Source organism: Tiliqua scincoides, chromosome 2 (assembly GCF_035046505.1).
Source record: "Tiliqua scincoides isolate rTilSci1 chromosome 2, rTilSci1.hap2, whole genome shotgun sequence".
NCBI classification, from domain to species: Eukaryota; Metazoa; Chordata; class Lepidosauria; order Squamata; family Scincidae; genus Tiliqua; species Tiliqua scincoides.
This window is the reverse complement of record NC_089822.1, coordinates 125,528,681-125,553,455: the sequence shown is the minus strand read 5'-3', so window position 1 is coordinate 125,553,455 and position 24,775 is coordinate 125,528,681. Positions and strand designations below refer to the sequence as shown.

The 24,775-nt window shown below is 45.7% G+C and overlaps 1 protein-coding gene across 2 annotated transcripts in view; it reads left to right on the top strand.

Annotated features, from left to right (window-relative positions):
* Positions 1 to 7,049: 7,049 nt before the first annotated feature.
* DCTN2 (dynactin subunit 2) overlaps positions 7,050 to 24,775 on the top strand; it is a 60,714-nt gene continuing 42,988 nt past the window's right edge. For both annotated transcript variants that reach the window (XM_066614190.1, XM_066614189.1), the window contains exons 1-2: positions 7,050 to 7,140; positions 11,887 to 11,955. In XM_066614190.1, coding sequence (XP_066470287.1) covers positions 7,105 to 7,140; positions 11,887 to 11,955 — 105 coding nt within the window. In that variant the 5' untranslated portion in view covers positions 7,050 to 7,104. The remainder of the gene's footprint in view (positions 7,141 to 11,886; positions 11,956 to 24,775) is intronic.

Sequence of the window (24,775 nt, the reverse complement as noted above, 5' to 3'; positions counted from 1 at the left end):
TATCTGCTCTTGGTACCAAGAGAGAGAGAGAGATATCTATATCTATATCTATATAAATTTTCCTGGTTACTCCCTAGTTCTCTGTATGCTGTACCTTATCTAGTTCCATTAAGGTGACAGGCATGATATAGAGTTGGAATGCCTTTACTAACTGTGAGGAGTAACCCTATACTACATTCCAAGTCCATGAGCTTGTAGCAAAGTTAATTAATCAAAAGTTAATTAATACAAAGTTAATACAAACATCTGCTTTTCAAGGCTACTTTGAGACACATCTGAAACCTAAGTCTTTTCAATTTAACTTCCACTATTCTGTGTATTCCATGCTTTGATCAAACTATTTTTAACAGCTAAAATTCACTCTTCCTTATATATTGTTAATTGTATTCTATAACCATTAAGGCAGTGAAGAATATTAACGTACATGCTAACTTTCATGATTCATTTGGCATTTCTATGAACCTTTGGTGTGCTGCTTTGGCAGTTTCCAGAGACAGAGAGACATTCTTCTGTTAATTTACAACTTCTAAGGGCACTACTCATTAGGCATTAGAAGCACATATACAGTAGCCTGTCATTAGTACAGATCTGCAACATTTTCCCAAATGCAGTCACACACACTATGGTGTTGCTTTGGTAAAATGCATATACAAAACTCTTTTGACATGAAACCTTCTAATAGCTTTGCACATTTTGGTTCTAAAGAAAGCTTGTTTAAACCCTAAATTGCTCTTTATTCAGAAGCAGGCATTCATGTTTGAGAGTGTATTTTAAGACACTACTCTGTTCAGCCTAGCTTCAGCCATCTTCCTACCAATTAGCCTGACAGCTGGTAAATTCCAGTCTCATTCTTATCTGATGCTTTGACAACTTAGCAATAAAACATCCCCTGATTTACGACTTGTCTTTAGCTTGCTATTTTAAACTTCTTCAGAGAGGGCAAAATGGATTTCATATGTTTTAAGCATTGCTAAACATAATTTTCCTATTTCTTAAACCATATAAGCATAACATTTTGTTCTAAACTAATTCATTCATAACATTGCATTGACATTATTATCATAACTAAACATTTTCATAAATGATTAGTTTCAGCATAATGGCTACATACACTCATAGCTTCATTAAGCATTTGATCTGTTAGCATTTGTGTTTGGCTTTTGGCTTTCACCAGCCTGCATCAGGATGAGGGCTCCCTCCACTGCTTACTATTTCACGTCTGTGATGATGCAGCCGTAGCAACAGAAAGACCAGCCTTGCTTTGTGCAAGGCCTTTTACAGGCCTTGAACTATTGCAAGACCTACATTCATTCATATATGTTCCATCTCTAGTATAGAGATATATGTAAATTTATTCAAATTTGAAATGTAAATTCTTTTTTTTCTTCCCCCCCCCCCCGACACAGTGTCAGAAAGATGATGTGGCCCTCCTGCCAAAAAGTTTGGATACCCCTGGGTTAGAGCATCCACACTTCTTCAACTCTTCCCATCCAGGGAGTGGTAGGAGAACAGACCGGCACATTATTGGATACGGGGGCAGCATTTAACATGCTACTTCAAGTATCAACGGCTAGCATTCATACAGGCCCATTATTCCAAAGTGTGCTGAATCCTTCATTATCATAAGTATGGTATTTTTACAGAATCCAGTCCTGTGATAAGTAATACAATTATGAGGACAGAATTCAGTAAATAACCAAGAGATCCTGCCCCCTGCCTTCTCCAGGTCTATGAGCAATGCTTCAGCCTGCAAGATGTACAGTAAAAAACCTTTAGTCATCACCAGTGCTTTCTCTTCCAGGAAGCTGGGAGCCAAGTTACAAGAAAATACATTGCAGATCTCAAATTGAGGCTGGCACGTAAAGGAATAGCATACCAGAAATGTGGTCGCTTCTTTCAGCAGGCGTCAAGCAAGATGAGAGCAAACCAATGGCGATGATTTGCAAAGAGAGTTCCTTTCCTTCCAGATGAACTGAGATGAATGAAGCGTTAGGAAGAAAAGAGTAGCTGAGAGAGGTCAGGTTCATGCCCTGCCAGTCATGAGTTCCCAGAGGCATCTGGCTGACTGCTGTTGACACAGAAACCTGTAGCAAGGTTGCAGTCCTATGCATGCTTTCCTGGGAGTACGTTCTATGGAATACAGAGCGATTTTTACTTCTGAAGAGACATGCCTAGGGTTGCACTGTGCATGGTCTGCTACAGCAAGGCAATTCTTATGGCACAGTCTATAGATGCAGTTTGAGATTTTTATTCAGCAGCGGTTACGTCATTCTCTTCAACATTTTACAGAGGCAAACGACTGTCTATTAGGTAACAAACTGTTTGCAGTGTGGTAGCGAGAGACTCAAATGACACTGCTGCAGAACCTGGTGGCATGCGATGTTAGCCACATGTTTAACTGCCATACGGAAAGCAGCTATAGGTGTCAAGTCACACATTTATGGGTATCTCAATCCCCGAATAGTCTGAATTTTAAAACCCTAGCAAATGTTTAAGCTGGCAAAGATCCAGTTATCCTATTATAAAGTCATGGACTACAGTACAGTACTTCGTATTCTCCAAGATATAGATAAACACCTACAATAGAGATAAATTCAACAAACAACCTACACATACAAAGAAGCAGGCACTTTAGGTATTAATAAGTACAGCTGGAGGAAGTGCTGTTGTGAAGGAACCTGAGCAACATGGTGATGGACCAAGAGAAGCAGCAGGGGACCACCAAGAGAGGCCCTTCACTAGCGGACACTGCAGTCAGAACAGACAAACCCTGGAGCGGGTTCCTGGGGATGCCATGCCAGGAGGCTTGGGCAACCCCACATTGGGAGTCTCTGCTAGGAAAAAGGTATTTCAGTTTGCTAGGCTCCAGAGCAAAGATGTACACAGTAAAGAGGAGGTGGGTGAAGGTCCTTTGGTTCCTCTTGACAGAAGTCCCCCAAGATCCCTGCTGGCATGGCCTTTGCGCCTTCCTGTAGGCACGCTTCCATACAATTTCCTTCCCAAGGGGCCACACTGCCCAGACAGAGCCGAGGGCCGGAAGTGATGTTGTTAGGCAGGAAGTGATGTCATTAAACAACTCATAACCAAAAATAAGCACTTTTTCTCACTTAGGATTCATTAACTACAAATGACAGAAGAGAAAACATGCAAATCTTTATCATATTTCAAGATATAGGAGAGCCCAATTTTCGTGGGGGCTGCCCTTTTAGCAGTAACACCTCAGCACTGCTCAGCAGCTGAGAGCCTGAGGGCTGGATAAAAAACTTCTGCAGGCTGCATCTGGCCCCCGGGCCTTATGTTTGACACCCCTGATCTAGCCCCACTCGCTGCTCACCCTTCTTTGAGGTATACTGGAAAACTGTCAATCCCAGACATACCAAAGTTGCTTTCCAAACACTGTGACAGATAGTGAAATAACTAGCGTAGCAAGCCCTTGTTTGTATGAGCTATTCCGCTGCCTGCCAGATGGACTGGGGAATTTGACAACTCCACATGTCTCTGTCTTGCAGATGCTCACCATCTGCAAGGCTGTTCAATGAAACCTTTGTCTCCATCATAAAAGTTCTCACTCAATGGTTAGGCTCATATATGGGCTGGCCCATCCATGAGGCCAACTAAGGACCCAATCCTATCCAATTTTTCAGTACTGGTGCAGTTGTGCCAGTGGGGTGGATGCTATAGATATGCTATCCTATAGTGGAGGAGCAGTTACTGGGGCCTTCTCAAGGTATGGGAACATTTGTTTCCTTACCACAGGGCTGCAGTGTGGCTATACCGGAGCTGAAAAATTGGATAGGATTGGACCCTAAAGCAGTTGCCTCAGACAGTAACAGGTGAGGGCTATTCATCTCTGTCCACCTACTTACCTCCATTGCTCTTTCAACTCCCTAGATAGGAAAAGGCAGAGGGAAACAGAGAGGACAAATAAATGTGGAAGGGAAACGAGTGTTGAGCTAAAACAGTGGGCAATGGGATGAGCAGAGACTGGCATATAATTGGATAAGCATTTGGCATGCCACCTCAGTCATTAGGACTCTTGGACGAGCCCTGGTTGGTAGGGATCCCCACTCATGTAGGGACCAATTGGGGCAGATGCCACACTGCCCTTCAGGCTAAGTCCTCCACATCTTGCCCCACCAGCCCAGCCTGGGCAAGGGCAGGGGGTGGGTGGAGAAAAGATAGAGGAATGGACACAGGGTCTAGTGAATCCAGACAGGCACAGCAAATCAGCAACAGTGGTCAGTGGCTGGAGGGAGCGCTATATTGGGGATAACAACCACTGAGAGCCAGCCATGGTCCAGAGGAGACCAGGGCATATGTATTGCATCACCGATCTAAGGGCACAAATCATGCCATACAACTGGTCGATCCATCTCTACTCCAATTGGCCAACACGTCACAGCCTCAAGGTGCTGGTCCACCTTGAGACCAAGGGCTGTTGCCACCTCATGGTAGGGCTTCATGTAACTGCCAGGAGCTCGTTGCACTGAGGACACACCCACAGGGTATGCCCAACAGGCAAGGTTGGCCTTTTCATGAAGCAACAAGAAACTATTGCAGGGAGTGGTACAACCAAAGGGGCAGTGAATTGAGGAGGAGTCCCCAGCCTGTCCTCTTCAACCTGCTGGTCTGGTTGGTATCTTGATCCTCTTTCAGATTGTGGCAGAGGCAACCCTCTTCTTCCTCCATGCCACTGAGGGAGAAGCAAAGCTGCCATAGATTGTCTCTTTAGCCACCCAATGCTTACACAACACTAAGTGGACAGAGAGAAGCAATCTGAGCCCACCCCTTACCTGGAGCTCAGCATGCAGCCTTTGTCCTCAGCATCGCTCCTGTTTCAAATGAACAGGAGTGGGTACATACTGGCTTTCCAGCATGCTCTGAAATTCTTCATAAGAGCCCCCCTGGATCAGGCCAAAGGCTCATCTAGTACAGCTTCCTGTATCTCACAGTGGCCCACCAGATGCATCAGGAAACACATAAGACAACAAGAGACTTGGTGACTGCCCTTGCATTTTGCATTCTGAGGTACCCTACCTCTGACATCAGGAGGTTGCACATACCCATCATGGCTTGTAACCTGTGGTGGACTTTTCCTCCAGAAATGGGTCCAATTCCCTCTTAAAGGCATCTAAGCCAGATACCATCACCACATCCTGTGGCAAGGAGTTTCACAGACTAATTCCACCCTGGGTAAAGAACTATTTTCTTTGGTCTGTCGTAACTCTCCCAACACTCAATTTGAGTGGATGTCCCCTGGTTCTGGTGTTGTGTGAGAGGGAAAAGAACATCCCTCTAGCCATTCACTGCATAATTTTGTATGTTTCAATCATATCCCCCCAGCACCTTTTCCTAGACCGAAGAGCCCCTTCATTCAAAAAGGAATAGTGAGGAGGCTCTCTCCTTCCTCCTTATCTACAAGTGGGGCCTTCACTTGGTCATCCTCCCCCACTCATTTGTTCACTCTCTTGCACACTCACCCCTCTGCTTACTTGCCTTCCCCATTTGCACACGTGCTTGCTAGTCTCCCGGACCACTCAGCCACCTCCGCTTGCTCATCCTCCCCTTGTTTGCTTGGGCACTCATTTTCTTACTCACATCCTCACTAGTCCCCCTATGTGCTTGTTCTCCCCCAATCAGTCACTTGCCCACTCACCCCCCCCACTTGTTTGCTCACCCACATCATTCACTTACCTGCTTCTGCCACTTCCTTGTCCTTTGCCCACTTACTCATCCCCCAGCTCATCCTCTCTATTTGCTTGCTTGCCCTCCCCCTGCTGGCTTCCTGCTCCCCCTCCACACTCTCTACCCTACATCCTCACCTGCCTCCCCCTCCCTGCTTTTTGACCTTTGCCCTCTCACATACCCACTGGCTCATCCTCCACCTGCTTACTTGCTCCCCTTCCCCACCTTGCTCTTTCATCTGCCCCTACTAATTGCCCACACTTTACTTACCTACTTGCTCTCCATTTCCTTGGATACTCTGTTCCTAAAGCTACCTCCCTTCCTAGCTACCCTCCCTAGCTAAAGCTACCTTCCCCTCCCTTCCTTCATATTTATAAACCTGACTATTTCCCTCTTGTGGCCAATTAGAATAGGAGAAGCTGTTTCTCATCTAAAAGAAAGCTCAATAGCATTTTTGAGTACCTTCAGCACAGTCAGATAATGTGGTCAAACCATAAGAACATAAGAAGAGCCCCTTTGGCTGGATCAGGCCAAAGGCCCACCTAGTCCAGCCTCCTGTATCTCACGGTGGCCCACCAGATGCCTCAGGGAGCAACAAGAGACCTGCATCCTGGTGCAGTGCATCTGGCATTCAGAGACAGCCTACTTCTGAAACCAGGAGGTTGCACATACACATCATGGTTTCTAACCTGTGATGGACTTTTCCTCCAGAAATTTATCCAGTCCCTTTCAAAGGCATCCAGACCAGATGCTGTCACCACATCCTGTGGCAAGGAGTTCCTCAGACTAATTACCCAAAGCACTGCATGCATCTAAAAATGTGCATTTTTTTTTGCTGTGGATAATTCACTTGACTAGGAAGGTCTTTAAATACCTCTGACAACTGAAACAAAGAAAAAAACTTTTTTAAAGTTTCTGCTACAAATAACTGTTAGAGCCCAATCCTGTGCATGTTTACTTAGAAGTAAGTCCCATTAGAGTCAATGGAGCTTACATCCATGAAAGTGTGGATAGGTTTGTAGCCATAGGCTGCAATGCTAAGAACACTTTCCTGAGAGTAAGCCCCATTGAACAAAAGAGGACTTACTTCTGAGTAGACCTGGTTAGGATTGTGCCCTTAGTGTTTTAGGGTGCACAAAGATTAACTGAGGTTAAAGACAAAAAAAAGAAGAAGTGTGGCTTGGGAAATCTACCTCTCCCTTTCACGCCACCTCTGATTAATACCCAATGTATGCGGAGCATAGCCACAAACCTACTGCAACTCTTTCCTTGGCTCCTACCCCAGAGACTACAACTCCCAGAAGCGACCGCGCGGCCGAACAAAGCCTCTTTTCGTTTCTCGCTCTTGCTCTCGCGAGACTTGGGTGCTCTCTTCTCCAGCCGGCCTAGGTGGCTTGAACCCACCTCAATACCATCGCTATGGCTGATCCCAAGTACGCGGACCTGCCTGGCATTGTGAGTGCGAGAGGAGGGCGCCCCTGCCTGGCGGAAGGAGTGGGAGGGGGGCTGGGAGAGCAGGGGATGGAGGAGGCTGGTGGGTGGCAGGTAGGGTGGGGAAGGAGAAGGGTGGGGTCTGTTGACAGCCAGGCAGGCTGAGGCTGTGTGCCTTGGTATGGGGGTGGCTGAAGGGATGGTGGTTACACAGGAGGCACCAGAAGAATCAATGGGTGGTCGGTGGGGCTTTGGAGTAGGGGGAGGAGATGAGGAGGAGGAGGAGGAGGAGGGATGAGTAGGGGGAGGAGATGAGAAGTAAGTGGTGGCGGCTTAAGGCAGTGTCTCAGCCAGTGGTACGGGTACCACCAGTGGCACTTGAGGTGGTGTCTGGTGGTACTCACAGGACCCCTGGGCACCTGCCACCCAGCAGCGAGACCAGCAACGCGGCAGGAGGCTTGGTTCAGTGTCATTGTAAAAAGATTACTTCTGAGCATGTGCAGACTCCTTTCCCCTCAACAGTGTCTTGAGGGTTGCGGAACTCAAATGCAGTGTGCTTGGGTGGCAGGGCGGTGTGCTCAACTAATTTTCCCCCTCCCTTGGAGCCCTGTGGTCCCCTGTATACTTCAGGTATAACTGTCTGTGGGCCCAATCCTATCCCAACTTTCCGCCTCCGGTGCAACCGCAATGCAGCCCAGAGCTAAGGGAGCAAATGTTCCCATACTTTCAGGAGGCCTATGTGACTGCACCACAGGTTGCAGCGCATGCCCCGTTAGTATAGCTGCACTGGCCCTGAAAAAATGGATAGGGTTGGGCCCTGTGTCAGTGTTTATCCCCCTCCGTACCACTTTGCATTTTCCACCTATTGGAAGTAACTGGTGATGATGTCATTGCCAGTTATTTCTGGTTGAGAAGCCAGATGCAACATGACAAAAAGCAGTAAGAGGCTCAGGGTGGATGGGAGGGCTTTTTCGAGCTCAGAAAAACGTGCTTTGGAGCCTCCTACCACTGTTGGTTGTGTCGTGTTCCTGGTCTTGCTGCCAAGTGGTGGATGTCCAGGGATCCCATGTGTACCACCAGACACCACCTTTGGTACCACTGATAGTACCTATACCAGTGATTGAGAAACACTGGTCTATGTTTACAAGTGGAATGTGATTCTTGGTATAAGGGAAGGAGTGGTGCTGGGAACTGAAGTGAGGAAAAGATTGGAATGGTCCTGAAAGAATGGGAAGCTGGAAGAGAGTACTGTATATTGACTTAGTGGGTGGAAGGAAGGGATAGCTGATTGGATTATGGGAAAATGCACAAATCTTCAGGCAGATTTTCTCCAAAGACAGATTTGATGATTGCAAGATACAGACAGGAACATATAAGTATTACTTTACATTCACAGAGGAATTCTCTAAAACATGGAAGAGCGAGGAACCATTTCTTCTCCAGTGTCTTAAACATGAGGAAATATGAAAAAAGAGTTGTACTGTACTTGAAATAATTGCCTTTTATTTGTTTTTGCTGTCCAGTAAAATAATTATTAAATTGTGCTTGATCTTAGGAGACAAGACCGGGAGAGCAGAGTATGTGTCAACTTCGGAGCTTTCTGCCAGTAATTCAAAAATAGACAATGATGCGTATTCATAAAGGATACAGGCTCCAGCTATGGGGTGGAGAGTTCTCTAGGTATTTTGCCAAAACTGGGCTGATACCTTTGGAAACCTGACTTTCCTATGCACTCTTACAACATTGCATGCATGCGCACCCATAGCTTGAATGGGATGGAACTTGATGTCTCTGGGCCCGATCTTATCCAATTTTCCAGTGCAGTGTAGCCATGCCAATGGGGTATGCACTGCATCTTGTGGTGGGGAGGCAGTCACAGAGGCCTTCTCAAGGTATGGGATCATTTGTTCCCTTACCTCAGGGCTGAATTGCAGCTGCACTGGTACTGGAAAGTTGCATAGGATTGGGCCCTCTGTGAGTTTATCTTGTTCCATCCTAGACATTGTGGTTCTTTCCTTGTCAGAGAGCTCTTCAGACACATACCATCCCTTATCTTAATTGCAAAGGCTCAGTACTAGGGTGGACAACTGCTGTTCCCAAATACATCATTTCCCATGAGTCAATCATGGTGTGCTGTTATTTTTGGAGTCTTGTAACTGGGTTTTCCCTTCTAAGCCTGCAATCCTATATGCACTTTCCTAGAAGTAAACCCCATTGAAACCCAGTAGAATTTACTTCTGAGTAGATATTCATAGGCTTGTGCTGTAAGAGTACCCATCATGCATAAACTAGAGTTAATAGGTTGTGGGCATATGTTAGCTTGTCTGCTTTTCTTATTGTCTTCAGTGCTGCATGTCATTCATGTAGATAATGTTACTTTTGATGGGTTTGTCATGTACCAGTGGCGACAGGAAGCAGATGTTTTATGTTACCTTCGTCATGATGTATTTTGGTATCTCACCGTCTCATTTCAAGGGAAAGGTTCTTTCCCTAGTTTGTTTTAAAAATTATTTGCATTTTTTCATATTATTTTGTAAGCTGCTTTGTTAAAAGTGGGATGTAAATATATAAAGTAAAAACAAACATAAAATAAATTCCATCTTACAAGTCTCACAACATGAAATTCATATGAAGGATAACATACGTACCTTTTATTTATATATATATATATATATATATATATATATATATATATATATATATATATATATAGTGTGTACATTAACTTTTGTATCTGTAGTGATCGTAGCAGGATTCCTGCCATAATTTTTGCTGTGGAAGGTTTTTCCATCATTCTCTATAGTAGACTTCTAAATAAGGTGCTGGTGGGAAGTTTAATATTGGCTCCAGGAAAACAGATAGCAATGTTCTATAAAAGGTTTTTTAAGGCCAGGGAAGCCTGAAGGTGTCTTGAGGATATGTTGGGTTCTTTAGTGATAAGATCAGTAAATGGCAGCAAAGTTTCCTAGAAAGGTAGTTTGCTTATCACTGTCAGTCTTCGTCAGAATGCTGCATCTGTGGTACAGTGATGGTATGCTCTAGGTCAGTGCTTGATAAACAATCTGATATGACAGAGCAACAGTTTTGTTTTTTTCCATTGTACCATCGATACTATATCTGTGCCATAATATTATTTTTCTTTAAATTCACCATGGCCCGGCAGCCAATGGCATGTGGATCAGCACTGCGGACCACAATTTTTGAGTAATGCTGCTCTAGGCCACACATTTAGACTGCGTTCGTTTTCCTAATTGGAGATAGGAGAAAGTGATGTTGCTAGCATGCTTCCAGTGCAGCTCATGTAAAAATGGCAAAATGGCATCCCATCACTGAACTCAATTGCATGGAGGCTGCCATGTTGTTACCAGAATGTATGGAGATCACCATGTTTGCCAGTAGGAGTCAGATGCATGGAGATGGCCATCTTTAATTCTCTGCCCAACCATGCATATACACAACAGGGACCAAGTGTATACACCTGTGGGCTGGGCAGAAGTGGGTTAATGGCTCTGAGCTTGCAATTCGAATTGCTAGCTTGGCAAGCATGCTAGGATCTGAAAAACGAACCTGACCCAAGTGTGCTGGAAGGTAAAAAAAATATATATATATATATATTGAACGCACTTCCAGCAGGGCACAGATTTACTAGACATAAGAAGAAATGATTTGTAAAGGATTCCCTGAAAGTAAACAATTGGAAATTTCACTGTTTGGAGCTATACATGATGAACAGGTCCAAAAGGCCTGCCTACCTGACATCCAACTCTCTTCCTTTGTCTTTGTATTCAAGCATTTCCTTATCTGTTCAGTCTGGTTTTTCCCAATTGCCTTTCCTTTTTTTTTGATATGTCTTACCTTTTTCTTTTGATTATAAGTGTGCAGATATGTGAATTCTGTACTGTACTATTTTGCAGATCTGTTTTAGGATCTTTATAAATAATAATAGTAATGTGAGAAGGTAACTTTTGTAAATGTTTTCAAAGACTTGTTTCATTTTTTTCAAGCCATTCAGACTGCTGTGCTAGACAACAACTTCTTACCTTAAAGTTCCATCAGCATGGTGCATCTTGTTTATGTCTAGGTTGTACAATGCCTGGATGATGAGGATTAATCCATGCTGAGGGGGATTAATTTACTGAGGTTCCTGTTTGAGAGCAAGTCACTGCTGTAGATCAGTGGCACCCAAAGTCGCAAGCGCTGCATTTGGAAAATGCAGTCCCCATCTGAACCTCAGCTTTCCATTCTGCTCCTGTGCAGCTTGTTGTTCTGGAAGAACTGGGCACCAGGATGCTCTGGGATATCATGTCTATTGCCCGGCGTCCCAGAAGACTGCGTGACAGGACATCCAGGCAGACATGACTGCCCGGAGCGTCCTGGTGCCCAGTTCTAACAGCATAACAAGCCTCATGGGAGTGGAACCAAAAGGTTCGCTCACTGCATGGAAGGATTCTGCCAAACCCCGGATTCGGTCCTTGGGCTAGGGTTTGACCAGCCCTGCTGTAGATCGACCATTCTCAACCTTTTTTTTTGGCTGTGGTCCCTTAGGAGCTCCTCTTGGGTTCCAGGGCCCCCTGTCAAACAAGATATAACACAAACAGATAAACATAAAATCAGTTATTATTTTTGGTTTTCAGTTTGTGGCCCACTTAAAATGTGTCAGGGCTCCCCAGGGGCCATATGGCTCCCATTGAGAATGGCTGCCTAGATAACCTTTTCCAGAAACCCTCTGATTCTGTCTTTGTCCTCACTGTAATGTCTTTGTGTTTACAGGCCAGGAACGAGCCTGATGTTTACGAAACAAGTGATCTACCTGAAGATGATCAAGCTGAGTTTGATGCGGTAAGCTTGGATGATACTCATTTGCGTCTTCAGGAGTGTTCTGATTAGATAGACATGTTAAGTGGGTGTGCCAAGCCCTCAAACCCTTTCCAAAAGTTTCCTTTGACCCAAGTGACTTGTATTACTTAGGACAGTTGCGGATTTGACCAGATGAGGGGGTTTATGGGATTAGGTTGCCTGAATCTTAATTAAAAGGGTCTAGATTTCTGAATCATCCTTCTTTGGAAATGATGCAGCAACTCCTGACAAATATTGAACTTCGTAAACAACTCTTCCCCTCTGTTGCTCTAATTCCTCTCTAGTTTAATCCCATAAAAGAAGTCTAAAACTAAGAATATTCCAAGAAGGGCCCATGCTGTTCCTTGATACCTTTATTCCAGATTGAGATCAGATGCTAAAGAAACATTGCTTGATCGGATTTGAAAGCTTTTGAATTTGTTCTTATTGCTGCTTACCAGGAGAGGGCTTATTTCTGCCTTTGATAAAAGGCACAAACTTTGTACATTGTGATGAAGAAAGAAAGTTGGATTTTTGTTGTTTCTGGGTGAAATGGGATCATTTAATCTTCTGAGTGCAAAGCTACTCTGGAGTGCCACCGAAGCTCTTAGTCAAAAAGACATATGTAAGCATTTGTTGCCTTTAAATCATAACTCTAGTTATGAGGCCACTGCAGAAAATAATATGAGGCCTGAGCAATTAGATGCAAGGCCTGAGGTAAAGACAACCTTTTGTCTGGAATGGATGTGAATAGAAAATGGATTTCCAGAGACGCTAGAAAAAGATTAAGAGTACAGTCCTGAGATTGATCATACTGGTCCAGTGTAAGTCTCTTATGTTGGCCTGGGGAGTGGGTGGGATTGGTTGTCACTTAGGCTGGATCCTAACCCCCTCTTGAGCAGCCTGGCCTAACTCCTGGCCAGCCTGGCCTAACTACTCAGATTTAGCTGGCACAGATCCGAGTAGTCCCATTGTGGTGGCTGGAGCAGTGCTCAGGGTAAGGGGGAAAAATATCCCCTTGACCCGAATTGTGCCACAGTCACCTCCAGTCCTGTGCTGTATACAGCACAGGCCACCCAGCTTGCCTGTTCCAGCACAGGTTAGAATTGGGCTGTGACTGGGAGGGAACAGGGAATGTGCTTTACATTCACCACCTCCAGTGGCTGAATGCAGTGTATACCAATGCTGGGAGACCCAGAAGTGTCTTTTGAGCTGTTTTAAGCCCAGAGAGGCTGGAGAACCTAGCAGGTTGGATAAAATTATCCAGAGTGCCAGGTCTGGCCTGTGAACCGGGGTTTGGAGACCCCTGGTATACAGCACTGGGGTTTAGAAAACTGAAACTCAGTTGGCACTTTAAAGTTGGCCCATTTTTCCAGCCCTGCTTCATACAGTAGGTCCCTTGCTGAATTGGATCAATTGATTAGATCAGGGCTGCCCAAACCCTGGCCCTGGGGCCACTTGTGGCCCTCGAGGCCTCTCAATGCGGCCCTCAAGGAGCTCCCAGTCTCCAATGGGCCTCTGGCCCTCCGGTGATTTGTTGGAGCCCACACTGGCCTGATGCAACTGCTCTCAGTATGAGGGCAACTGTTTGACCTCTCAGTGAGCTGTGGGATGAGGGCTGCCTCCACTGCTTGCTGTTTCACATCTGTGATGCAGTAGTGGCAGCAAAGGAAAGGCCAGCCTTGCTTTGTGCAAGGCCTTTTATAGGCCTTGAGCTATTGCAAGACCTTCATTCATTCATGTAAGTTCATTTTTAATATATTGATTTATGTAGACTTATGTAAATTTATTCAAATTTGACTTGGGGGAGATGAGGGGAAGCGTCCCTGCTTATCTTCCTTCTGAGGGGGATACTACTTTTTTATTTCCTTTATTTATAAAAACTCAAGCTACTTCTTGTACTGAGGTGCATGAGTAGGGTGCACTTGTTTCTGGCTAATGCTGTGCACAGTATCAATAGCCACATCAATGCTTGTTAGTTTCAAGCACAATACAAGAAGTAGCTTGAGGTTTTGTAAATAAAGACAGAAATAAAAACAGTAGTAAATAAATACACAAATATTTTGTTCCAGGTGTTTTATTTTTTGCTTGATAGCAATTGGAAGAAGCTTCTGAGCTGGAATACTGTCTCTTGTCATTTACAGTTTGAGTTTCTTGGTAGGAACTTCCTGCCTGATGACATCACTTCTGGCTCTGACATCACAGTGATGTCACTTCCTGCTTGATGATGTCATTTCTGGCTATGACATCACTTCCAGGTTGCTGACATCACTTCCGGTGGGCCCCAGACAGATTGTCATTCTCAGAAGTGGGTCCCGGGCTAAAAAGGGTGACAACCACTGCAGTAGTGGATTAGTAGTGTCGCTACTGTTACCCAGCCTTTCCATGCATGCCACCAATTCAAAGTAGGTTTTTTCATTTATTATTCTGATCTGTTGTTGTGGCTTCTAATTTCTTCAAAATACCAGACTTTTTACATTCCTTAATTTTATTAGAAAGCGTTTTTTGCATGCTGTTGTCAACCACTAATACTTATCAAAAGGTTGCTTGATCACCCCACTATTTGCTTGTACCCTCTCCCTTCCACTGCTTCACACCAATTCCTCTCCTGCATTGTCCGCTCATCTTCTCCCCTTTCATTTGCTTTCGCCTCCCCTAGTCTCCTCCTCCACTGTAAAACTCTTTCCTGTACTTTGGGTCCAGAAAATCAATGTACGAAACGAGAATATGGCTGCAGGACTATTTTGGCTGTCTGGGAGGAGCAATCTGAGGGTGTGTTGGCCGTCTCCCCCAGCTTCAAAAGACCAGGGAACACAGTCAGGATAGTGCTGTGGTGCTCTTTGTGAGTGATGGACAAGTGACAAAATAGGCAGATGGTTCCATTTGGTTGCTGGATGGGGGTGATTTCTGCTCACTCTGGCAAGCAGATGAACAGCAAATGGGCCCAGTGTAGCATCATGGCTGGTGTTTGTTAAATGGAGATCCAAACTGATTATAGTTTCACTGCTCTAGGCAAATACTGTAGTTTGTAATATGTTTGCATAAGGCTGGGCAAAGAGTGTTGTTTTATGGGTGGGGTTGTTTGTCCCCAGTAGGTTCTAAGCCTTTTCGAAGCACTCAGGCTGCAATCCTGTACACATTTACTGGAGAGTAAGGCCCATTTAATACAGATTATTATTATTAACGATATTTATATACCGCTTTTCAACAGAAAGTTCACAAAGGGGTTTACAGAGAAAAATCAAATATCTAATGGCTCCCTGTCCCAAAAGGTCTCACAATTGAAAAAGATGCTAAAGAGCATCAGCAGACAGCCATTAGAAAAGACACTGCTGGGGTGAAAAGGGCCCAGTTACTCTCCCTCTGCTAAATAAAAGAGGAGCACCCACTTGAAAAAGTGCCTCTTACCCAGTTGCAGGGGAACTTACTTTTGAGTAAACATGCATAGGTTTGCCCTGTGAGGCTATTACTGCTGCTGTGTGCAGCAGATCATTTGGGTGTGCATTATACAAAGCAGCATGAAATTGGATAGCTTTGAGAAAAGCCTGTGGGGGATATCCGATTTTATTTGAAAAAGCACTGTGTGGTGGAAGAGGGGGGGCAGCAACTTCTGAGGATCAGGCAGAATAGTACCTTTCAGCATGCCTTTGTGGCAGCTTTGGTTTAGTAGTGTAGCATCAAATGGAAATGCATGCGACAAATGGCAGAACTACACATTTGGTGGCAAACATGGGATAGCTAACTGTTTGCTGCCATTGTATAAAGTGGCAGTGGTAAGGGGGTGTGTGGACGTACACCTTTTCCCATCTTGCCACTTTTTCCCCAGCAAGACATGGTTCTGCCCCGAGTACAGTAAAGTACTGTAGGGGCTTGAAGCAGGCATGCCCCAGCAAGAGGGCTCAGACTTGCTTCAGGGGTTAAGGCACCCTGGTCCTCCTCCCTGGTTTGGCTGGTTTGCCCTGGTCTTGGGCCGGAGCTGTTGGCTGCACAGCCTCCTGCCTCACCTCTCTTTCTGCACTCTCTGTCATCACTGGCCTCCTGCCTCTTACGGGGTTTCCTGCTTCCTCTTGCCCCTCCCCTTCCTGCCTGAGGGATTGAAAAGGAGCACCTGCTGGCAGCTGCTGGCCCTTAGGCATTCCTGGCCCCACCCCTGGTATCCATTGACCCAGTATGGGGCCCTAGCTGCTGCTCTCTGCCTTCTGGGACCCCTGCCCTGGTAAGTTGGGGTCCATGGGGAGCGGCGGAACCCTGACAAGTACATTTGGCATTGTAAAGTTGGTTGTGCAGATTGTGTGGATGGCAGTAGGTATCCTGACCGATTCCCTTCTTTGGTCTCAACTTGCTAAAGAGCGGCAAGATCAGACAAGACCAACACCCCACATGCTTGTGTGTGCCAGAATCCAGAAGTCTTTTTCACAACTTCTGTTTAGAAACTGGAAGAATCTTCCTTCACAACTTCCTTTAGAAGCTGGAAGAATCTTCTATTTGTCATCTGTGCAGGCTGATGTCATTCTTAACCTTACTTCTTGCTTATTCATGCAACCAGCTGAGTGACAGTCCCTTCCCAAGTCTGCATGTGATGACTTGCAGTCCATGGCAAGCCGGTTGCGTGCATCTGCTGAAAAGTGCAAGATTCAACTTTCAATGAGCCACTGCAAATCCTACAAACCTGTGGTTAGAGTCATGTACCAAAAACGGTCTCCCGCATATGGCAGTGGTTGCATACAATTGGCTGACCACCGTCTAGAAGTCAACATGCACAGACTTTCTAAGTGCTTTTCCCATCATGGCAGTACACCCAACTGTTGTGTGCGCAGGTCCAGACACTCTGTCTCCATTGTGAATGGTTTTGGCTACGTCAGCAGTTAGTTGGAGCAACTCAGCCCCGAGAATGTCCTCTGTTGCCTTAAGAATTTTGCTGGATAAAAGGGGGATAACCCCAATTATGCCACTCTGAGCTTCTTGAAGGAAGACTGTGGGCTTAAAATATGGCGATGAAAAATGATATGTGACATTTAACTGGAGAAACGCCGCTGATGCAGGCGAAAAATGCAGCGCATGGGAAACTGGAGTCCTTTAGAATTTTTCATTGCTTACCTTTCTCTCCTACTTGGCCTCTCGGGAAAGGGGCCCTTGCTCAGTAGTCGAGGGCATGTTTTGCACTCAGAGGATTCCTGAGAACTCTGGTTAAAGGATCTCTGTAGCAATGTTCAGAAAGACCCCTTTCAGCCTGCGATCTTGGTAAACGGCTGTCAGAGTAGATCTTGTTATTTATTTGATGTGTATCCGTAGGTTTGTATCCATTTAGTCCAGGGATGTCAAACCTTTTCCATACTGCAGGCCAAATAGCACTCATGTGGCCTGCTGAGGGCCAAAAGTGACATCATTAAGCGGGTGATGACCAGAAATGAGCACTTTTTTCTCACTTAGGAACTCATTAGCTGCAAGTGACAGAAGAAAAATTACAGAAATCTTGATCTTATTTTTAAGATATGAGAGAGCCCAATTATCATGCAGGAGCCCAATTATCATTTCAGCAGTGACATCTCAGTGCAGCTCAGCTAGCTGAGAGCAGTCAATTGTGGTGCTGGGAGAGCCCAAAGATTGAATAAAGAGCTTGCATCCAGCCTGCAAGACTTATGTTTGGCACCCCTGAATTACCATAGTCCAACATGCCATTTCCAGCAATGGCTTGCCACATGTTCCTGAGAGGCTGACAAGTAGGTTATTTAGACATAACCTGCTCTGTTGTTGACCCTCTACCTCTCAGGGTTACAGCCCTGATGATGGAGGTTTCTTTTAGCTAGTTCAGCCAATCCTCCTAAGTTTGTCTAATCCTTTTCAGTCAACAGACAACAAAACCTTTATTTGGCATAAATAATCCTTTTCAAAACCGCTGAAGACAGTGACCACTACTATATCTTGTGTTGGTGTACCCATCTTCCTTAATTCCATGCGCTGTGAGAAAGAGGCTTATGCTTGCTCAAATAAATAAGAAATGTGTGCAGCACTTGCTTTTGTCCTGATCCTGCTGTCAGGCGGCTTCACTGGGTGACCCTGAGCTCTTGTAGGAATTTGTGAGAAAGGGGGAAAAAGTGATCTCTATATGGTTCACTATTTTATGAGTGTTTATATCATTGCTTTTATATCATCATTGCCCTGGTTGCAACCTCTGATTGTCTTTGTCCAGGTAAGCTCTCAGAGACAAAGTTCAGGTATGCCAGTTGCTTGTATTTGGGTGCTGGATGTAATTTGCTTCCTGTATTTTCCAGCAAACTGGGCTGCTACAGTTCCTGCAATACTCTATCTTGGGGAGGAGTGGGGGAGAAATAAACGGAAAACATATATTGAACTCCCAGTGGTTGTGGTTTTCTCCTGCCTCTATGTGAAACAACCCCTGCAACCTAGTGTGTTTAGGTACTTCCTTAAATGTGTTGCTGTGGATAGCACAGAGGCTGTATGTGCCTTCTGTGCATGTAACAGTCCTGAGGGGAATTGCGCACAGTACATTTAGTCTCATGGTAACAGGCTGTAGGAAGGGGGGGGGAGGGATTGAATGAAAAATTACCTTGGCAGTGGTAGCTGAGGGCACACTGAGACAAAGAGTTGAGGCACCGGTTCTTTGTTCTTTTTCTGTCAGCTTGGAAAGATCCCTGTGGCAGCTGCTTTTAGTCATTTTTATTAAGTCAGTTTTGTGTTTGTTTTTTAAGTTGTGAGTTGGGGATTGTTCATCCCTCCGAACACTTCCAACAGTTCAAAGTGGAACTGTTTTTAAAGCAAACAGATCTTTGATACTAGTGGCAATCCACAGAAATGACAAATATACTGTATACCCTGCCCTTGTGATGGACATGTTGGAGAGTCTGTATGAGAAACCTCCCCAAATCTTATCATGACTATTTAAGGGAATTTTTTTTTCTTTTGCATGTCATCACCTACTTTGCACTAAAAACAATGGCTAGCATCCAAAGTTTTCCTTCCCCATAGCAAGGAAACTTTGGCTGCTCTAAAATTAGAATTTGCAGTATTTTGAAAGTTGTTTGACAAAGGTGTAGATCAGTGAATTTCAACCTTTTTATCTTGTGGCACACTGACAAGGTACTGAAATTGTCAAGGCACACCGTCAGTCTTTTGACAATTGACAAGGTACATTGTGCTCTAGCAGGGGGCTCACATCCCTCCAATGGCCCTACTGATAAATTATCCTCCCTCAAACTCCCGCAGCACACCTGCAGACCTTTCGCGGCACACCGGTGTGCCACAGTATGGTGGTTGAAAATGGCTGGTGTAGATGCTTGTGTATAGGAAGAGACTTGGCGCAAGGATCCCATTGTCTGCAGACACTTCTGTTCCAGAACTGAGTCTAGCTGCTTCTGCCTGCTTGCTCATACCCAACTGGCATGGCAGTAGCCTCTTTAGAAGTCTCAGTGTTACTCAAGGGATGGATGTCTGCAAAATGGCCCCCACATAGCGTTTTAAGGGCCACTGAAACGGATTTGATTAGTTTGTGCTGGAAAAAACACCTGTTTTTTTGTGCTGGCAAACACACCTGTCTCTGTACCTACTCGTACAGGTAGACCACAGCTGCGACACAAGGACATCTGCAAGAGGGATCTGAAGGCCTTAGGAATGGACCTCAACAAGTGGGAAACCCTGGCCTCTGAGCGGCCTGCTTGGAGGCAGGCTGTGCAGCATGGCCTTTCCCAGTTTGAAGAGACACTTTGCCAACAGTCTGAGGCAAAGAGGCAAAGAAGGAAGGCCCATAGCCAGGGAGACAGACCAGGGACAGACTGCACTTGCTCCCGTTGTGGAAGGGATTGTCACTCCCGGATTGGCCTTTTCAGCCACACTAGACGCAGTGCCGGAACCACCTTTCAGAGCGCGATACCGTGGTCTTTCGAGACTGAAGGTTGCCAATATTGCTGGCACACAGCATTGCCCTTGCAATTTGCAGCATTATTATTATTCTTTCTAGAGGGCTTTTATATACAGTATTACATAAGAACATAAGAACAGCCCCACTGGATCAGGCCATAGGCCCATCTAGTCCAGCTTCCTGTATCTCACAGCGGCCCACCAAATGCCCCAGGGAGCACACCAGATAACAAGAGACCTCATCCTGGTGCTCTCCCCTACATCTGGCATTCTGACTTAACCCATTCCTAAAATCAGGAGGTTGCGCATACACATCATGGCTTGTACCCCATAATGGATTTTTCCTCCAGAAACTTGTCCAATCCCCTTTTAAAGGCGTCTAGGCTAGACGCCAGCACCACATCCTGTGGCAAGGAGTTCCACAGACCGACCACGCGCTGAGTAAAGAAATATTTTCTTTTGTCTGTCCTAACCCGCCCAACACTCAATTTTAGTGGATGTCCCCTGGTTCTGGTATTATGTGAGAGTGTAAAGAGCATCTCCCTATCCACTCTGTCCATCCCCTGCATAATTTTGTATGTCTCAATCATGTCCCCCCTCAAGCGTCTCTTTTCTAGGCTGAAGAGGCCCAAACGCCGTAGCCTTTCCTCATAAGGAAGGTGCCCCAGCCCCGTAATCATCTTAGTTGCTCTCTTTTGCACCTTTTCCATTTCCACTATGTCTTTTTTGAGATGCGGCGACCAGAACTGGACACGATACTCCAGGTGTGGCCTTACCATAGATTTGTACAACGGCATTATAATACTAACCGTTTTGTTCTCAATACCCTTCCTAATGATCCCAAGCATAGAATTGGCCTTCTTCACTGCCACCGCACATTGGGTCGACACTTTCATCGACCTGTCCACCACCACCCCAAGATCTCTCTCCTGATCTGTCACAGACAGCTCAGAACCCATCAGCCTATATCTAAAGTTTTGATTTTTTGCCCCAATGTGCATGACTTTACACTTACTGACATTGAAGCGCATCTGCCATTTTGCTGCCCATTCTGCCAGTCTGGAGAGATCCTTCTGGAGCTCCTCACAATCACTTCTGGTCTTTACCACTCGGAAAAGTTTGGTGTCGTCTGCAAACTTAGCCACTTCACTGCTCAACCCTGTCTCCAGGTCATTTATGAAGAGGTTGAAAAGCACCGGTCCCAGGACAGATCCTTGGGGCACACCGCTTTTCACCTCTCTCCATTGTGAAAATTGCCCATTGACACCCACTCTCTGCTTCCTGGCCTCCAACCAGTTCTCAATCCACGAGAGGACCTGTCCTCTAATTCCCTGACTGTGGAGTTTTTTCAGTAGCCTTTGGTGAGGGACCGTGTCAAACGCCTTCTGAAAGTCCAGATATATAATGTCCACGGGTTCTCCCGCATCCACATGCCTGTTGACCTTTTCAAAGAATTCTATAAGGTTTGTGAGGCAAGACTTACCCTTACAGAAGCCATGCTGACTCTCCCTCAGCAAGGCCTGTTCGTCTATGTGTTTTGAGATCCTATCTTTGATGAGGCATTCCACCATCTTACCCGGTATGGATGTTAGGCCTATAGTTTCCCGGGTCCCCCCTCTTTCCCTTTTTAAAAATAGGCGTGACATTTGCTATCCTCCAATCTTCTGGCACTGTGGCCGTTTTGAGGGACAAGTTGCATACCTTAGTCAAGAGATCTGCAACTTCATTCTTCAATTCCTTAATAACCCTTGGGTGTATGCCATCAGGGCCCGGTGACTTATTGATCTTTAATTTATCAATGAGGTCTGAAACATCTTCTCTTTTAACCTCTATCTGACTTAACTCCTCGGTTAGGAGGGGCCGTTCGGGCAGCGGTATCTGCCCGAGGTCTTCTGCCGTGAAGACAGATGCAAAGAACTCATTTAATTTCTCTGCCATCTCTAAGTCTCCTTTTATCTCCCCTTTCCCTCCCTCACCATCCAGAGGGCCAACCGCTTCTCTGGCGGGTTTCCTGCTTCTAACATATTTGAAGAAGCTTTTATTATTCCCCTTAATGTTGCTGGCCATGCGTTCCTCATAGTCTCGCTTGGCCTCCCCTATCACCTTCTTACATTTCTTTTGCCACAGTTTATGTTCCTTTTTATTCTCTTCATTAGGGCAAGACTTCCATTTACGGAAGGAAGCTTCCTTGCCCTTCACAGCCTCTCTAACTTGGCTGGTTAGCCATGCGGGCACTCTCCTGGATTTAGTGGAACCCTTCTTTCTTTGCGGTATACACCTCTGCTGGGCCTCTATTACTGTTGTTTTAAGCAGCCTCCATGCACTCTGGAGAGACTGGACTCTTTTTACCCTCCCTTTCAACCTCCTTCTAACCAGCCTCCTCATTTGAGGGAAGTCCGCCCGTCGGAAGTCAAGGGTTTTTGTTAGAGATTTGCCTGGTATTCTTCCCCCAACGTGCACGTCAAAACGGATCGCAGCATGATCACTGTTCCCCAATGGCTCAGTAACGTTTACATCTCTAACCAGGTCCTGCGTACCGCACAAAATTAAATCCAGAGTCACCTGTCCTCTGGTGGGCTCCGTGACTAGCTGATCTAAGCCACAGTCATTTAGCACGTCAAGAAATCCGGTTTCCTTATCGTGACCAGAACACAAATTGACCCAGTCAATATGAGGATAATTGAAGTCCCCCATGATTACAACCCTGTCCCTCCTTGTCACCTCCCTGATCTGTTTCCTCATTTCAAGGTCCTCATCAGATTTCTGGTCTGGAGGATGATAGCACGCCCCCAGTATTACATCGTTGCACAAGCCTGGTAATTTAACCCACAGAGATTCTACGGTGGAGTCGGACCCACCTTCAATCTCTACTTTGCTGGATTCTATCCCTTCCTTAACATAAAGGGCCACCCCACCTCCAACACGCCCCTGCCTGTCCCTCCTGTAGAGTTTATAGCCTGGGATTGCGGTATCCCACTGATTTTCTGCATTCCACCAGATTTCCGTTATGCCCACTATGTCAATATTTTCCCTTGTCACCAGACATTCCAGTTCTCCCACCTTTGCTCGTAGACTTCGGGCATTCGCATAAAAGCATTTATACACGGAATGCCCCAGGATGGGCTGCTTATTAGCTCCTTTGTCCCCGCATCCTCTCATTGTGCCAAACCGTCTATCACATCCCATCACCCTACCTTTCCCAATTTCTTCTCCTACCCTGCCTTTGTCTTGTTGTTCTCTAACCTCCCCATCCTCATCCCATAGGGATGAGGAGTCCTGAACCGGATGCCCCGCGGCTCCTGTCGGCCTTCCCCCAGGGATCAGTTTAAAAGCTGCTCTGCCACCTTTTTAATGTTATGCGCCAGCAGTCTGGTTCCATTCTGGTTCAAATGGAGCCCGTCCCTCTTGTACAGGCCCCGCTTGTCCCAAAACATTCCCCAGTGCCTAACGAATCTAAACCCCTCCTCCCTATACCACCGTCTCATCCACGCATTGAGACCCCTGATCCCCGCCTGCCTAGCTGGCCCTGCGCGTGGAACAGGTAGCACTTCAGAGAACGCTACCTTTGAGGTCCTGGCTTTCAGCTTCCTGCCTAAAAGCCTAAATTTGGCCTCCAGGACCTCCCAGCTACACTTGCCCACATCGTTGGTGCCGACATGCACCACAGCCGCTACCTCTCCCCCAGCACTGTCTACCAGCCTGTCTAGACGAGAAGTGATGTCCACAACCTTCGCACCAGGCAGGCAAGTCACCATGCGGTCCTCACATCCATCGCAAACCCCCCTCTCTATGTTTCTAATAATCGAATCCCCCACTACAAGAAGCCCCCGACCCCCCTCCCGCCGAGGAGTATCCCAAGTTATTATATAACTTATACATTCTTTCTAGAGGGCTACGTAGGCACAGTACACAAATCCAAACAAAGGCACAGACTTAAGTTAACCATCTCTTCTTAAGGCCAAACTAAGGGCGTTTTAGTATAGCTGCTCTTCGTGGCAGCTGGTTCCCCCTGGCTTCCATTTTGTTTTTCCCAGTATGCTCCAGGAGTGACACGACAATGGTCATTGTTCAAGGGTTCTTCTGGGGAAAGAAATTGCACCACCACCCCCATGTGGGAGCTGATAGTGTTTTTCCCAGAGACCTCTTCTTATCACAATCTAGTGTCTTCCTCGGGATGTTCCAGGGAAAAACAAAATATCAACTAGATATAGCCAGTTACTAGTGCGAATCTCTGCACTTTCAGTGTTACTGCCGCCACTTCTGCCTCTAGAGGCATGGCGACAAAAAGTTTAAAAAAGAATAAAAGAGCATTATTAAGAATATTTATATACTGCTTTTCGACAAAAAAGTTCACAATGCGGTTTACAGAAAATCAAATAACTAAATGGCATCCTACCAGCTATTGATAAGCCCCCACACGACAAGACAAGAGATTTACCCACCCTAAACCTCTAATTTTACACCACTTATCTTTAGTTTTGTCTTGTCCAAATCTTTCCAGCACCCACCAAGCCCATCAATTACACCTGGGCCAGGCTGACCTGATGTTTCCTTTCTGTTCTTTTTCTTTCTGGGTAGGGCTGCCTCCTAGCAACTCTTGGTCATGTGACCAGTGACCTCACTGGGATTTTATGACTTCATAAAGATCTGGCATCTTGTTCCCCCTTGCAGAGCAGTAGCATAGCTGAAACCCAAGGCTCTGCTAGACCCTTGGCAGCTGAAGTGGATTGGGCTGCTAATTTGGTTTTAATGAGTGCCATTACCTGCCATGAAACTGTATGCAAAATGGATTAGAAGCTCTCTTCTCACTTAAATGTTTTCTGGCTTGAAAATGCCTGAACTTTCCATTGGAAGATGATGACTGCTTTTGCGACGGAAAGAGCAGTGCTTTTATTGCCATGGATTGAAGGAGGCTTCCGCTTAAGGTACCCAGATGAAAAATTGGGAG